General features: G+C 41.8%; 2 protein-coding genes and 1 long non-coding RNA gene across 3 annotated transcripts in view; 2 read left to right on the top strand and 1 right to left on the bottom strand.

Annotated features, from left to right (window-relative positions):
* LOC138963928 (receptor-type tyrosine-protein phosphatase mu-like) overlaps positions 1-17,500 on the bottom strand; it is a 500,599-nt gene that overhangs the window by 370,673 nt on the left and 112,426 nt on the right. The window lies entirely within an intron of this gene.
* LOC138963935 (uncharacterized) lies at positions 252-2,550 on the top strand. Its single transcript, XR_011454964.1, has 3 exons — positions 252-381; positions 752-845; positions 2,451-2,550. It is a non-coding gene; the product is annotated as an uncharacterized lncRNA (long non-coding RNA).
* LOC138963651 (uncharacterized) overlaps positions 13,081-17,500 on the top strand; it is a 50,666-nt gene continuing 46,246 nt past the window's right edge. The window contains exon 1 of the mRNA XM_070335497.1: positions 13,081-13,200. Coding sequence (XP_070191598.1) covers positions 13,143-13,200 — 58 coding nt within the window. The 5' untranslated portion in view covers positions 13,081-13,142. The remainder of the gene's footprint in view (positions 13,201-17,500) is intronic.

The raw sequence follows: 17,500 nt of genomic DNA, 5'->3' as shown, positions 1-17,500 counted from the left end.
CAATGATAACAAATATAAAGTCGTTTTCTGCAAATCAGGTTCGTTGTTGTCTTCTGTTACAAAATCCACAGGCAGGCTGTGGTTGTGGTTCTAATCTGTTTCGCTATAGAGGTGTGTTTCTTTGTCTGGTTAAATCTTAGTGAGTTTGAATGTGATCATAAGTCCCTAGTTTGCCCAAGCGTGTTACAATGAACAGAGGTCGAAACATTTTGCGCATTGTCAAACAAACTATCAAGATGCATTGTGTTTCAGTATGCGAGGAGGGAACGTATGGTGAAGGGTGTTCAATGGAGTGTGGGAAGTGCACGCACTCTTGTCGTCATGACGACGGACTTTGCATTGGTGGATGCTTTGATGGCTACACAGGACCGTATTGCGCACGTGAGTGTTAAGTCTAAGGGCATGTGTTCATAACACAGAGAATAAAATATGCACTTTAATGCGAAAAATGTGCAAGTTTGTGTGAGTGTGAGCGTGTGTGTGTGTGTGTGTGTGTGTGTGTGTGTGTGTGTGCGCGAGTATGTGTGTGTGTGTGTATATGTTTGTGTGTGTGTGCGTGTGCGTGTGTGTATGTGTGTGTGTGTGTGTGTGTGTGTGTGTGTGTTTGAGGTTGTTGTTGTTTTAGTTGGTGTTGGTGATGATTGATTTTTGATTGGTGTAAGTCTTCTTCTTAATTAAAGCAACAAAAAATAAGAAAAATACATAATGAAACTGAGCAAGAGACTTACTTTTTTGCCACTTTCTCTCACAGAAACGAGTGAAAGCAGCCCGAGCCTTGCAGGTCCGGTTGTTGGTGCTGTGTTTGGTACAATTTGTGTCATCGCTCTCAGCTTTCTTGTCGGGCTGTAAGTGTGGAAAGCTAGCATCACTGTCACAAGTGTGGCTTATCACAAACCAAACACACACAAAAACACCAGAGCAAACAAGCAGAAACAAAACATACATAAAAGGAAGGGAAAAATAACAGGAAGAATCAACAACACTGTGCCTGCCCCTGATCTGGTTGTCATGGTGCGTGTTGTTTGTGATGAAATCCCCATTGTTTGATGCATACTGGTTACACTGTCTCATCGTAGTTGGTTTAGTTGTTCTTTTAATCAAGTTTGTGCCAGTAGAGAGAAAGGTGAAAACTGTGGGCAAAACAAAAAACCACATATAAGCCCTTACAGAATGTCAACTATTAACTTAAACACATATTTAACACATTTCTTGTTTATAAACAGAAGAGAAAAAAGGGTCGAGCGAGTGAAAAACGAGAAAACAAGAGAGAGAAACACGAAAGAGACACAGAGAATAAGAAAGAAGGCGAGAAAGAGCGGAGACACAGAGAAGTAGAGGTAAACAAGGAAACAAAAGAAAGGAGAAGAGAGAGAGAGAGAGAGAGAGAGAGAGAGAGAGAGAGAGAGAGAGAGAGAGAGAGAGAGAGAGAGAGAGAGAGAGAGACGAACAGACCGACAGACGGAGAGAGAGACAGACAAACCAATAAAAGAAGACAATGTCAGATAGACAAACAGAATGGAGAGAAAGAAAGAAAAACGGAAGAAAACGTGAGCATACACAACATCAATTAATACAATATTTCTCATACACAAGAGAAAAAGAGAAGGAAAAGTAAGCATACACAACATCATCAGGTAATACAAGATTTCTTATACACACAAAAATAACTGTCCCTTACCGTATTCCAGGTTCACACAACACCATCACAACACAACCCTCTCAGTGGAAGGACATAGGACGACAAATCTCAACACCCAAAACTGACTAACATCAACACCTCCGAACTCACAAAACTGAATAATAGCTCACCATATAAAAATAAGAAACTGCAAGCACACGCAAAAACACGTTCTCCATGAAACACTAAAGAAACAAACAACTTCACGAGACTCAGCTTGATCAAGGCTGAGCTCGCAAAGCTGAGACACAAAAAAAAGATCACACACAAAAAACGAAAGTAAGGGACGTTTCACGAGCAACAAACAACAAACTTGTCCACATGTCATAAATCACTTAAACAAACAGTACAACCGAATACAAAAAAGTTCACAATCCGATTTAAAAAGAGGCCCTGCACAGGCAGGCACAAACACTAACAGCAGTGAGATTGTTTTCGTTGGCGTTAATGATGTCTGAGGTCATAATACACTCTGTTAATTCAGAATAGGCACAATATTCAATCACATAATTTAGAAGGACAGTAAAGGTCTGTTGCCAACCTGAACTCATAATGACGGTTCCAAGGGCAGCGGGGTCCAATCGATGAGGCCGGACTTCTGGGGAAGCCCATAGAAAAAACCCACGTTTGTATGGCTTCTACATATAGGCCAGGGCTAACACTAAAAGGTAACTATGCGCACACTTTGACCGACTTGTCGCACTAACTGAGTTTTCAGGACGTGATCTCTACTGCATTGTTGTGTACTGTTATCATAATTATCTTATTGCAGACTGATAAGGCGATCCAGAAAGCGTTCATCGTCTGAGAAAGCGAGCCCTCCTCCAACAGCGACTAATCAGAGTGAGACAGCAATTTGAAGTTTATCATCAATATTATCACCCTCATTCTTATCACCATCATCATCATCATCATCATCATCATCATCACCATCATCATCATCATCATCATCATCATCATCATCGTCACCATCATCATCGTCATCATCAGCAGCAGCAGCAGCATCATCATCATCAGCAGCAGCATCATCATCATCATCATCAGCAGCAGCATCATCATCAGCATCATCTTTTGCAAAGTAAAATGCGTTGTTTAAAACACATCCGCAATTAGGAGCACTTTATACACAGCTATGAAAGTAGTATTGTTGATATATAATAAGAGACTTTAAGAAATAGAAAACAATGTCTTCACAAACCATAACAGCATCCATATTGACATATACTATGTAATTATAAGTTTAAATGTAACAGCCATTTAACGTTTCTCTTAATAACATCCAATGGTAAACATGTAACTGAGGTTTTGAGCCTGTTGCTCCAGTTGGACTTAACGGTCAAGCGGCTCTGCAAGAGGAAACAGGCGGTGCAGGTGTCACGGAAGCAGAGGAGAGTCATATCTATGACGAGTGTCAAACTCCTGATGACAGCGACAGAGCTGTCTACGTCACACCTGTCTAACCGGAAACTTGCTCCAGAGCGCGAATGTGAAATGGACACTTGTTGGTGATTATCTCATTTATCATGTGTAAATGGAATGTGAAAACCGTGCAGAACGCGTGTATTCTTGCCCCGCACTGACTGCCACATCATAGTACCGGACTTGACACTGCTGCCGTGTCACACAGTACAACACGTAAAGCAAGACAGACAAACGCGTGCATGAGAACGTGCTCCCTAACCTAATTTATGTTGTCATATCACCACGCCTGCGTGCGTGCGTGCGTGTATGATGACGTGTGTGTGTGTGTGTGTATGTATGTATGTGTGTGTGCGTGCGTGCGTGTAAGTGTGTGTGTATGTGTGTGTACGTGTGTGTGTGTGTGTGGTATGTATGTGTGTGGGTGTGTGTGTGTACGTGTGTGTGTGTGTAAGTGTGCATGTGAGTGTGAGTGTGTGTTGTTGCTCATGAGCATGTTAGGCTGCTTGATCATATTCATAACTGTATCCCGGCATATTGTGTTGCCATGTGTATTGCAAACATGTGAACGAATTGTTGATGATGCATTCCTTCCGTATCTTACAGTACTTTTTTGCAACTCTATCTCTGGATGTTATTACATTTAGACGCTTCATTCAAAACTTACTGCAACTACTTGCAGTTTTTCTTTCTGCTATAACAGCTACCAAATTCCTTTTTATGGGGGCGAGGACGCCCCCATTCTATACGGATAGTTTCGAGGTTGACCATGGGCAGCGCCATTTTGTTGTGAAATACGTCATCAGTTTGTGTACACAGGAAGTTGTGACATCCGTCACCCTATGGGAGGGGTGACGTCAAAATTGTTCATCTGTAGAAAGTTGTGAAATCCGTCACCCTATGGGAGGGGTGACGTCAAAATTGGTCATCACAGAGTTTGTGTAACACAGGAAGTTGTGAAATACGTCACCCTATGGGAGGGGTGACGTCAAAATTGTTCAACAAAAACATGATATGTCGCATTGTGCAGGGTCAACTGCAACAAACTCAAACCGAGCCATTCATACCTAGCTGTATTTGAGTGACTTATATACCCGACATTTTTATTTCTTATTTTTAGCACAGGTGTAGGAAAAATCATGAACCAAAATGTTATTTATTTTCTAATTTAACATTTTTTTTACAAATATGACCATGGTCTTTTAAACATACAGTGACATTAAACATTGTTATGTTAAAAAAAAGAAAAAAGAAAAAAAGCTTTTGTGCACAAATCAGAAAATACATTGTACATTTTACCTACAGGCCAAACCGTGAGTGTCTGTGGCAAAGCCCGACCCAGGAAATTGCACTGATTTTATATTTAGATCAGAGAGAAATTGTCAAGAACAGGTGCTTGCATTTGGATGTGTCCAATGATAGTAGGTTTGGTTGTGATCAATCAGAATAATGTAGGAATAAAAATGTATGACAGTTTAGTATGATGACATGTAATTCACATATGCTGAAATATGATATTATACATCATGTAATATTATTATGGCTGTTGCCATGACCATGAAACCCAACAAAGGTTTAATGTAATGTAATTCAAAATACCAAAACCGAGCACCTATTAATCTCGTCTTTGCGCGTGAAGATTGAGGCCGTCTGCCAGTAGCGGTTAGGTCATACAGTGGAACCCCTCTCTAGCGACCTTTAAAATGTTGACAAAAATCGGTCCTTGTGGAGGAGGGTCCTTACAGAGGGAGGGGGCGGAGTCAGGGGGCCACAAAGAAAGTCAGATTTAAAAAAAAAAAGAAAACAGAGAAGTTTGAGTTGCTGACGACCGTTCTCTCTGAAAGCAAACTGCTTCGATTTCATGTTTGTCCTTGGTGTCCACCAGTTCTGGTGCATGTACTACCCTGGCCAAGTTTCCTCTCAAGACATCAAAGAGACCGCCCCAGTATACTCTACAGCCTCTGGGCGAACCACCTCTCATAGCTAAAACTGGGTCAATGACCCCTGGGAAGAAGGTCAGTGTCTATAAAAATTTTACTCCTAGGCCTGCGGCCAGGGGGGGGGGGAGTATACCGGTACCATTTGAGAATCAGACCAAATGAGAATTGAACCATTTGAGAACATCCTTTTTTTTCAATCACTACATCGAAGGCCTGCGGCCCGGGGTTCACATGGGTTGGTTTGTTTGTTTGTTTCAAACCCACACCCATATACACACATTTCCCATTTAAACCATTTGTCGGCCCCCTGTCGATATTTATCGACTAAGTTCCTTGTCAGTTATTATGGATAACTTAGATAACTTTTTTTGCCAAAGCCTGTATTGTACATATTTTTCCCCTTTTTGTGTATTCCCATTCGAGAGAATTTGGTATCATTGTTAAGCTGTGTGGGGAAAGTGTTTGAAAAGTGTGTCCACAACCATATCTTTAATTTTGTGAAGTTGAATAACATAATAACGCCTGTGCAATCTGGTTTTATACCAGGTGACTCGACTGTAAACCAGTTACTCTGCACCTACAATGATCTATGTACAGCTGCTGATAAGGGACTCCCAACACAAGCCATTTTTTGGATATGTCAAAAGCCTTTGACCGTGTGTGGCACAAAGGCCTATTGTACAAATTAGAGGCCATTGGCATAAGAGGACGCTTATTTCGTTGGATTAGAAGTTATTTAAATGACCGATTACAGAGCGTTGTTGTAAAAGGACACATGTCGGCCCAACAGACTGTACCAGCTGGAGTTCCCCAGGGATCTGTGCTGGGGCCACTACTCTATTTGATATATATAAACGATATTGTCTTAAATGTTCAATCCACTGTTAAATTGTTCGCAGATGACACAAGCATGTACTATCAATGAACGATTCCCAATTGCGTAAAGACATTTTGAACTCGGATTTACAGGAATTAAGTAGATGGGCCAACGACTGGAAGGGAAAATTTGATAATGAAAAAACTGAGCTGCTAAAATTTAAACGACGTGATTGCGACTTTGATTGTTTGACATTTAATGACATTGATGTTCAGGACACTGCCAATCACAAACACTTGGGCGGTTTTATTTTACAAAATGATTGTAAGTAGAATGTTCATATTAACAGTATTGCAAGTAAAGTAATGTTATTGACTAATTGTTTGAAATTTTATAAGCACAGGTTTAGTAGAAAATCTTTAGAAACTATGTATAAATCCTACGTATTACCACACTTTGACTACGCCGATGTCGTCTGGGACAGTTGTACAGAAGTTGTATCTAACATTTTGGAACAGATCCACCTCGAGGCCTTAAGGGTAATTGTCGGAGCAGTTAAAGGAACAAGCCACCAACAATTATATGATGAATCAGGCTTCAGTAGTTTAAAACTAAGACGGGAAAAACATAAACTAATTTTGTATCATAAAATGGTACATGGGAAATATTCTCAGAACGTGGCTGATTTATTGCCTCCTCTTGTCTCGACTGTGAACCCCTATCATAGACGAAACCCACTTGAACGGGTCGTACCACCACACAGAACTGAATTGTATAATAAGTCATTTGTTCCCAGCACTACCCGAACATGGAATTCTCTACCAGATAATATCAAATTAACAAAATCAATTAGCCAGTTTAAACAGTTTTTATGTCGTTCAGATAGTGAAGTTCCTCCTCAATATTATTATGGCAAGAGAAAAGACGGAATTATACACTGCAGACTAAGATTAGAAATGAGCGATTTAAATGATGATATGATGAAACGCCACGTAAGTGATAACCCGACTTGTCAGTGCGGATATCAAAATGAAAATGTTGAACATTATTCATTATTTTGTAGTAATTACGATGATGTCCGAAGACTAACTATACACACATTACCGAATGATCATCAAAATGTACAATGTTTATTGTTTGGTCTGCCAAACCTACGTTTTACCGAAAACATTGAAATATTCGAAAAGGTACATAGCTTTATAAGGTTAAGTGATAGATTTTGATTACCCTGTGGTCACCATGACAATGATCCAGTATTTGATTATTGGCAGGTCATGCTGTTTTACGTTTTTACTGAAGGTCAAGTTTTGAGTAAATCTTTTTATTAAAGGTTTTTGTGTGTATTCACATGACTAACCTCAGCTTAATTACGACAATGAAAATGAAATTTTTGCTGCTGCAGTAGCATTGATCTAGCAAGTCTGTGAAAGCCTCTCATCGTCTCTCTGACCCCCCCCCCCCCCCTCCTCCCCCGGGATCTCCCTGATATTGCAGTCCTTCCCGTCCTCTGTCACATCCTCTAATTATTTTGCTGCATATTTTCCTCTTTTGTGTGTGTGTGTGTGTAAAAATTGTATCTTGTCTGTCTTGCGTTCTCATAAGGGTATAAGTGATTATATGACCTTGACATAACGTGAAATAACAATTCCTATCTAGATGTACATATTTATAACCACACTTAATATAAGCTTAGCTTGTTGTGTGGCCACAAATGTTTATATCGTATATACATGCCACCCTGTATTTCATTAATAAAATCTTGTTTAAACCAAGGGACAGTAGGACAAGGGAAGACACTCTCACACTTACCAAAACCCTGCGTAGCACGCCAGTGATACTGGGAAGGATTATTACAACCTATGAAACTACTAATGTGCTGCACACCTCAGGCAACAGAGTTCAGAAACAGCTGTCTGGAATGAGACGGTTACCCCCGATGAAAACAGTGCTTGCCTAGCTGAGTGCATGTTGTCTTCAGTGTTCATTATTCGTTTGGAACTGTCGGGTAAAAGATTTCTAAATTTCTTCAAGTGCTTCCGAACTATATTTGTATAGCCAAGCAATGCGAATTGTATGCATACAATTCAGACGAGAGAAGACACATTAACAAATACACAAAGTAATAAGAACAAGAACAAGAACATCGATAAGTTTTAAAGGATAAGCAGTTTTGAAAAAATGGAGGCATAAGACTTATACCCCATACCTCACTCTGTACCTTGTGCAATTACAAAGAAGAAGGCATCTTAAAAAAAAATTGATGATAGATACAATGTTATCATTGGATACGCTCAGTGGATCAGATTTGTTCCCCTAAATCAAAGATTCTACACCATTAATACCATTGGAAAATTGTCACGAGCTTCAGTTCCACCCCATACCTCTCTCTGTACCTTGTGCAACTACAAAGAAGATTGTAGGGTTGAGGTGCAGAACTGGTTGATTGAAAATGTTACACATTGTCAGTGAGTGCAGTTCTCAGTAGAACCGATTATATGCGGTGTAAAAATGAACTGGCATTGAGAGTAACGGGTATTGCTAGGTGTAAATACTCCAGAACTGTTTTGATATTATTCATTATTTGTACATGTAAAAGTAATACCCGCTATATAAGGCCCCGCTTTGGGGTGTGTATAAAGTATAAGCATATGTTTTTACTTCCATTCCCATTCATCAAAGCATAATCCCTGGGGAGAGTAAGGAGAGTCTGTGTCTATGTGTTGTTGTTTTCTTTTTCCTTTTGTGTAATCTTTGTTGTTTTCGTGTCGTACACGTGTGTTTATCTGTAGTCCCTGTCTTCGTTGCTTTGTTTTTTTAATTATTTTTGTTCGTGTACAAGCAACAACGCAGATTTATAATCAAGTAAAACTCATCGAAACACGTTGCAGATGATGGCTGTATTATCTGAAGATATTTGTGTGTGTTTAGATGATCTAGTGAAAGATATTTCCCAACACTACTGCTGCTGCTGTCACATTAGCAAATACGATTGTGTTAGTCATGTATCTCTCTGCGCCCCCCCCCCCCTCCCCCCACCCCCACCCCCGTCGTTTTTACCCTGACATTGCTGTTACAGTCTGAAGTTCCATAATCTTCCCTTCTTCTCCACATTGCTTTAGTCCCGCAGTGGGGCACTGCGGTTATGAAATTAAAGGCCCCTCCTGTTTTTGGAACCGCAGGAGCTTTCTACTGTAGTTTGCTGTTAGGTAGATTTTTGGTTCCTCTTTCCTGTCATGCTCTCTTTTTCTTCATGAATTCTTTTCTTTTTTCTGCCTTCTTGCTCATTCACCTGTATTTTTTCCAAAAATCTCTTCTCTTGCCGCTTGTCTCGCGATTCATGTATAGTTTAATCTGTTAGTGTTCTGATGTAAGTCCAGCAGTAGATAGGTTAACCCTATTTTAACATACTGGAAACTGGTAATCTTCCAGTAGGTATTAATTTAGTTTTACTAAAGCCTGCTGGGACACAAGTAATGGGTTAGTGCATTTGTAAACAGGAATCGCTTGACAAGTGGCCCCCTTCATCCCCCCTTCCTCGTCCTGATATGGCTCTGCGTAGTCGGCTGGACGTTAAGCAACAAATAAACAAACAAACAAACAAACATTGCTTTAGATTGCTAGTTAAATTCTTTATTTTGATTTGATATCTATGTTAAATAGTATTAGCATTATTCTGACCTTGACGGTACCTGAATTAGATTTTTTGGTGTTCAGTACTATCATAATCACACTTAATATATGCATAGCTTGTTGTGTGGTCACACGTTTATTGTTTGTATAATATGCCACCCTATGTTATCAAAATACAATTCATGATGGAACCAAACACAGACACTTCCATACTGTCCGTATTGCTTTGATGATAGCATCTATCTTCTTTTGCATACATAGTGATACAGAGGGACTTTGTTTTTGTTATTGTAAATTGCTATATTAAGAATAAACGTCTCTCTTAAATCTGTGCATTCGTGTTTGTGTGTAAACATAAATGTCACCAAGAGCATTTATATTCTTGTAAATAAAAACAGGCGCTTTTCTCAGTATGTGTTTGTCGTAACAAAGTATATCGCCGACAAATCGGCATTTCGTAAGGCTTTGTAAACCGACAAGTCCACAGTTTTAAAGGATATAACTGACCACACACACACACACACACACACACACACACGTACACACACACACACACACACACACACACACACACACACACACACACACACACAAACACGCTTGCGCGCATGCGTACCAACGCACGCACAACCACAAACGCACATACACGCGCACACGTACATACTCAAACACACACATACACATACACACTCACACACACAGTTTCCTAGCTACCTTCACTCAAACATTCGTTTGATTTTTAATTTTGCGACAAAAGAAGATAGAGCGATCACTGTGCAGTGCGCAGCGAAGCGGACATGGGTCCTACAGGAACATGAAGCGAAGCCCAGGCGGATGCAAGCCAGGATGCGCTCTTGTCAATCAAAGTTATATACACCGTAATGAGCGTGAAATGAAACGGAAAGGGCAAAGAGACATATGAATCGTTGATCTAAATTTTAATCGGACGTGACCAATGTCGATAGTCGCCAACACGAGAACTGAACCTCATATCCGATACGCGTTTGAATGTAGGCCTACATATTATGTATGCGTGCCGAAGCGTGTGTATGAGCTTGTGTGAGTGTGTGCGGAGGGGGGGAGGAAGAAGACCATCCTTCTGCTGGCATGGTCACATACTCAAATAAGAAGGTCTGGCTGCTCTCTCTGCACATATGGTGTGAATGATTGTTGTAGCAGCGACAGTAAGCAGCCAGATTGTGGGGTTTTGGTATGACCAAGTAGAGAAATGGTCTTTTCTTATGTAAAGTCCTGACCAGATTTGAGACCGTGAGCCGACCAGTTTTAACTAGTAGGATGCAGCTTTTGATGTATTTATTTCTTGAGCAGTTTGATGAAGTTTAGTATTGCCTATGAATACGTACGTTTTCTTTTGGTAATCGTCTCATGTTGTAACATCGAAAGTGAAGGATCAAGATAAGTGTTGACACGATTGTCTCCGAAACTGACTTTCGGTTGAAAGATTTCGAACTGTAACATTTAGGATTGTGTAAGGTGATCAAAACACAATTTAGTGAAAAATATGACTTCCTTGTGAATATTAGGAACATGTTGCTATGTTCGAAAGAAGAGACGAATGGTTAAGAACATTTACGAATGTCTAACTTGCGACCATGTCCCGATCATTGAGAATTATTGGAAAATTCTATTCGCAAGGGTAATTCGGCACAGTGTAAGAGTAGCATTATTAATACAAACTGCCGGGTGGGTCACTTTTGGCTGTCGAAGAATGTAACATTGTAACAATCATGTTCATTAAGTACCGGTACATATTATACAGACAAGAGTGTTAACAATAGTCACTGGTGTGTTTTGTTTTGCAGACTGTCTTTCTTTTTTACTTACTGATTACCTGTCCAGGCGAAGGAGATGAGCAGTTTGGAAGCAGGATTGGTTGGTGGGGGGGGGGGGGGGGGGTTGCGTATTCCTCACTGATTACCTGTCCTGGAGAGGGAGAGGGAGATGAGTAGTTCGGAAGCTGGAGGGAGGTGGGGGGTGGGAGGCGAATTATCGATTCTTAAAATGTTGCGTGCACCTCACATTTTGTCCGCCCAACCCCCCCTCCCCTTCCCATCAACTCACTCACCCACTCCCGGTCCCAAAACACTGTCATGTGTCATTTAACCGTGCAGTATAGGAGCGGTGCGTTTACTCATTACACGGATGCAGGGTTTTGGTGTTGGGTAACTGTCATGCACCTCAAACAGGAAGGTGTGTTTGTAGCTTTTCAAGCTGAGGTCTTTCTATGACACCTCCAATGTATGGAGAAGACTTTCCTCCCGGTTAAATGTGTCTGTTAATGTTTACTCTGTCGTCAACTAGAGTACACAGGTTCTTTGCAGCGCGAAATAACATGATGAATTTTCTTTAAACTGAGAAAGAATGGCTGAATAATACCAGAGAACAAACATAAAATGGCACAAAGAGCAAAGCGAACAATGTTAACCACTTAAAAATGATCAAACTGCACAAATGAGTGAAGTTGCTTTGCATCTTTTATCTGTTTAAATAAAACACACATACACAAACACACGCGCGCGTGCGCACACAAAAAAACACAAACACACAAACACACACAAGCACGCACGCACGCACGCACGCACACAGGCACACATACACTCACACACGCATGTATACAACCATCAACAGAGATGGAGAGAAAGAGATAGAGAGAGAGAGAGAGAGAGAGAGAGAGGGAGAGAATTGAATTGAATTGACATTTATTTAACAAGGATTAAGATTTAAGGCTACGCACAAGCACGCACGCACGCACACAGGCACACATACACTCACACACGCACATACAAACATCAAGAGAGAGAGAGAGAGAGAGAGAGAGAGAGAGAGAGAGAGGGAGAGAGAGAGAGAGAAGGAGAGAGAGGGAGAGAGAGAGACAAGACGAGACACAACACAAATTCTTTACTAAACAGGTGCTTTTTACATTCAGCTCTCGCCCATGACAGGGACTAATCTAATGATAATACGTTTCAAAAATGCTAGAATATCAATCAAAGAAGTAATAAAAAATAAATAAAATAAAAAATAAATAAACTAACCAACAAAGCAAACAAACAAACAAAAAATATCCATACAAATGAACATAAAATATCATTTTCAAGGGCATAATGAAATCAGTTTCACGCAAGCAAAAGCGCGAAAAACGTCACGGGAAGAAAAATCAAAATGCGTGAACTGAGGAATCAAAAGGAACAACTACACGTCCGTCGCGATATAACCTTGAATGGTTGAAAACGACGTTAAAAACCAAATAAAGAAAGAAAAGAACAACCACGTTGCAAGTAATAACACTGTAGCATCTTTACATAAGTCATGTCATAAAATCAATAAGATACATTGAGAGAGAGAGAGAGAAAGAGAGAGAGAGAGAGAGACAGAGACAGAGAGAGAGACAGAGAGAGAGAGAGAGAGCCACCAACCGACAGACAGACAGACAGATAGATAGGCAGATAAAGTGGCCGTACATATTGAAAACAATGATGTTCATTGATGATGGCAAATACTAACGAGCAAATTCCTTCCTGGTTGTACTAGAAATTTAATCAAGTATATGTAACGCATGCACCAATTGAAATCGTAGTTTGGAAGGTGTCTGTGCAGCAAGAAGGTTCCTTGTGTGGGAAGGCAGACGGAGCGGACAATGGAGTTGTGTCGCACTGCCTTGGCTTTTGTCATCTGTTTGTTCGTCCCCGCACAAGGTAAGTAGAGGTTACATGCCGAGTCTCTGTGATTATTAAAAATAATGGTCGAAGTTTGCAGATCATGAAAAATGCGAGCTTCAGTCTCTCTCTCCCCCTCTCTCTCTCTCTCTGTAGTTGTCTCTCTCTCTCTGTTTCTCGTTGTCTCCCTCTGTATCTGTCTCTGTCTGTCTGTCTTGTCTGTCTGTCTCTCTGTCTGTGTCTCTCTCTCTCTCTCTCTCTCTCACACTCTCTCCCTCTCTCTCTCTCTCTCTCTCTCTCTCTCTCTCTCTCTCTCTCTCTCTCTCTCTCTCTAAATATATATTTCTGATGTTTTATATATATACCGTAAAGTACCTTGTAAGCGCCCAGTATCGAGTAAGCGCCCACCCCCCACTTTTAGTCCAAAACCGTACACAGGGTATAGTACCTTGTAAGCGCCCACCCCCCACTTTACACCATTGAAATCAGGGGAAATAAAAATTCCGCACTTGATCTGCTAGTTTTGTGAATGATTTCCCTTTCTTGCAAACCCTATCACGTGTGTCTGCACGCCTTGGATCTAAACGCCTGCAAGTCAATGATTACAAGATGCCGCGGATCAAATCGTACACCGTTGCATTTAAGCTGTCAGCTCTTGACTATTTGGATAATAACGCCAATGGAAATGTGTCGCAAACAGCAAGTGAGTTTGGGGTAGATAGAACAAGTCGCGTAAGGCGAAAATACAATATTTAGTCAAGTAGCTGTCGAACTCACAGAATGAAACTGAACGTAACGCAACGCAGCAAGACCGTATACTCGTAGCATCGTCACTCCACCGCCCGTGGCAAAGGCAGTGCACGTGGAATTGACAAGAAGAGCGGGGTATTCGTTGCGCTGAGAAGGATAGCACGCTTTTCTGTACCTCTCTTCGTTTTAACTTTCTGAGCGTGTTTTTAATCCAAACATATCATCTATATGTTCTGCGCGAACTTAGAATCCGGTTTCATTCTAGAATGGACCGGGTCCAGGTTGGAATTCTAACCCTGCGCAAGTACAGGGGTGCCATTCTAGAATGAAACCCTTGAATAAAGGGGGCCGTAATGTTTGTAGGTAAGACAGAGTTGTCTTCCCTTGAATTATCTCCACCTGCACCTTCCCTTTGATAAAATGGGGCTGATTTATCTACCCCTGAAAAAAATCCTTTGGCGATCTTGCGATGTCATGTCATGTCAAGAAAGTTGACACTCCTGAGTACGCAATAAACAAAGGCAGACCATAGCAAGGGGGACTACCAGGGCGGTATTGTTTTTGTGATGAGAGCCGGTTGCGGCCGCTTGCAATGTCAGCGCTGTCTCCCTCTCGGAAATGTCCGGTTTTTTGACAATTTTTTTGACAGACAGACAGACCAACAGAAGGACAGAGTGAGTTATAGAGCTGTTGTCACAGGTTTAAAAAAAAGTTGACATTATATCTTCACAATTCAGAAGACCAACTTCATGTATATGAATAAGATTAAAAGTTACAAGCGAGATCGGCAAAACACTGTCAGTCCGGAAATTTCCGTTCGTAGCGATCGGTGCTGAGTGTCTCTCAAAATCGTAATCACTTTCAGAACATCACAATCCCAATTCACGATGTCTTTGAGTAAAGTGTAAAAAACCCGAAAAAAAACCCAACCAAACACACAAAAAACAAAAACAAACAGAAAATCCACATTTGTGGCTTTGGCTGTGTGATAGTCTAACTGAAATGACTATTCCAACTTGGACCCAAATTCCAACCTTGCGCACGGCCGATTCTAGAATGAACCAGCAACAAGGGTTTCATTCTAGAATGGCACCCCTGTACTTGCGCAGGGTTAGAATTCCAACCTGGACCCGGTCCATTCTAGAATGAAACCGGATTCTAAGTTCGCGCAGAACATATATATATATACGACTAGTGTCTGTGTGTGTGTGTGTGTGTGTGTGTGATTGTTCGCCATGCACGGCCAAAGTTCTCGATGGATCTGCTTCAAATTTGGTGTCCATATTCAGATACACCATGCACAAAATCTGGTCGATGAGATATTTCACCACGTGCTCTCAGCGCGCAGCGCTGAACCGATTTTGGTTTTTCGCGCGCAGCGCTGAAGCGATTTTGGTTTTTCTCTCGATCCATTCCCAGTAACTCTTCCTTATCTTCTCCAGTGTTTTCAGCCGCGTTTGTCTCCCTTCCTCCGTGTGGTGCGCCGGCAAAGCCGGCGTACACCCGGCAAAGCCGGGTCCCAGGCGCAGCCTGGTATTCGGCTCTACTTCTTCCCGGCGAAGCCGGTACCCGGCGAAGCGGGTATTCATCTAGTATCTATATATTTTTGGAATCAGGAACCGACAAGGAATAAGATGAAAGTGTTTTTAAATTGATTTCGAAAAAAAAATTTTGATAATAATTTTTATATATTTAATTTTGAGAGCTTGTTTTTAATCCGAATATAACATATTTATATGTTTTTGGAATCAGCGAATGATGGAGAATAAAATAAACGTAAATTTGGATCGTTTTATAAATTTTTATTTTTTTTTTACAATTTTCAGATTTTTAATGACCAAAGTCATTAATTAATTTTTAAGCCACCACGCTGAAATGCAATACCGAACCCCGGGCTTTGTCGAAGAGTACTTGACCAAAATTTCAACCAATTTGATTGAAAAATGAGGGCGTGACAGTGCCGCCTCAACTTTCACGAAAAGCCGGATATGACGTCATCAAAGACATTTATCAAAAAAATGAAAAAAACGTTCGGGGATTTCATACCCAGGAACTCTCATGTCAAATTTCATAAAGATCGGTCCAGTAGTTTAGTCTGAATCGCTCTACACACACACACACACACACACACACACACACAGACACACGCACATACACCACGACCCTCGTTTCGATTCCCCCTCGATGTTAAAATATTTGTGTGAGTTTAGAGGGAGCGGTCAGCGACCATAAACTCTATTTAAACGAGACAGATATGCAGCAAAAGGAGGGGGGGGAGGAGGTGTCAGTAGAGGTAATGCAGGAGGAAGTGATAGCAGAGTCCCGTGGGAACGAATGCGGGGAATGGAAGAGGGTTGGAGGGCAGGGGGGAGGTGATGAGTGAAGGAGAGGAAACAATGGTAACAGATAAGGGAGTCCGAGAGAGAGCGAGAGAGAGCGAGGACCGAAGACATTAGTAGCAGCGCAGCGGCCAGCAAGCAAGTTCAGCGATTTTCAGTCCTGCAAAACTATGGAGTTCAATTTTACTTCTTGGGCAAAAAATCTGCCCCAACCTGTAATTGAGGTTCTGGAAAAAGAGGAGTTCACAAGCCTCAGTGCCTTGAAATATGCAGGAGAAAAGGACCTGGAAAGCCTTAAGTTAAAACGAGGCCACATAGTGGAATTAAAAGCGGCAGTGGCAGACCTGCAACAGAAGTACGGGGGAGGGCCGTTGCGTGCTGCCGACCAAGTGGCACCGCTCCAGGGTCTTCTTGGCAACATGGCCATACAGTCTGCTTCACCAGGTGAGACTTATTTACGAATTGTTGACTTCGTACCGGCTTCTATGGCGGTGGAGGAAGAGGTGACACTCGGGGGAGGTGTCACGCTCAAGCTGGCCAACAAACCAAAGTTGGAGAAAGTATCCCCCTGCCACTGGATCGTGGCAAATGCTAAAATAATAGCAAAACTCATGAACACCGTGGACTTCGACCACGAAGATTACCTCTGTTATACAGAGATGGTGGGCGAGCTCGGCGCAAGATTCTCCTGGCAGTCGGTGCTCCTTTACGATGACGAGTACAGGAAGCGCCAGTCTACCAGCGGGTTTGCTTGGGGAACCCCCAACCCCCACCTGTCCACAGTGATTCTCTGTGAGCGTGCCCAACAAGTTCCTGGCAACAAAAGCGGCAAGGCCACGACGGGAAGCGGCGGTATTCGACGACCTGTGGGACCCAGTGGGAAGGAGGTGTGCCTGCAGTACACAAACAGAGGCACATGCCTCTACGGGTCCCGCTGCAGGTTCGAACACGTGTGTGACACGTGTGGAAAGGAGCACCCCGGCAAAGACCACCAGGCGACAGCAAACACCAGTGCCTAGGATACAGCGCAGCGAACTGACAACACAACGGTAGGCCCCACCTATTCCAGCCCGTTCCCTCAATTAGATCCTCATGACTGTGCGTTTTTGGGAAATCATGCATCTATTAGTGCAAAATCTCAAATGTGGCACTCAGTGCTAGAGGGCGATTGTGACAGAGAATTTTTGTTAGACGGTATACAGCACGGTTTTCGGGTAACAGAAAAACATAAAACATGTGTGTTAGCAGCA

The sequence above is a fragment of the Littorina saxatilis genome, linkage group LG4 (genome assembly GCF_037325665.1).
Source record: "Littorina saxatilis isolate snail1 linkage group LG4, US_GU_Lsax_2.0, whole genome shotgun sequence".
NCBI classification, from domain to species: Eukaryota; Metazoa; Mollusca; class Gastropoda; order Littorinimorpha; family Littorinidae; genus Littorina; species Littorina saxatilis.
This window is presented reverse-complemented; position numbering and strand designations above follow the sequence as displayed.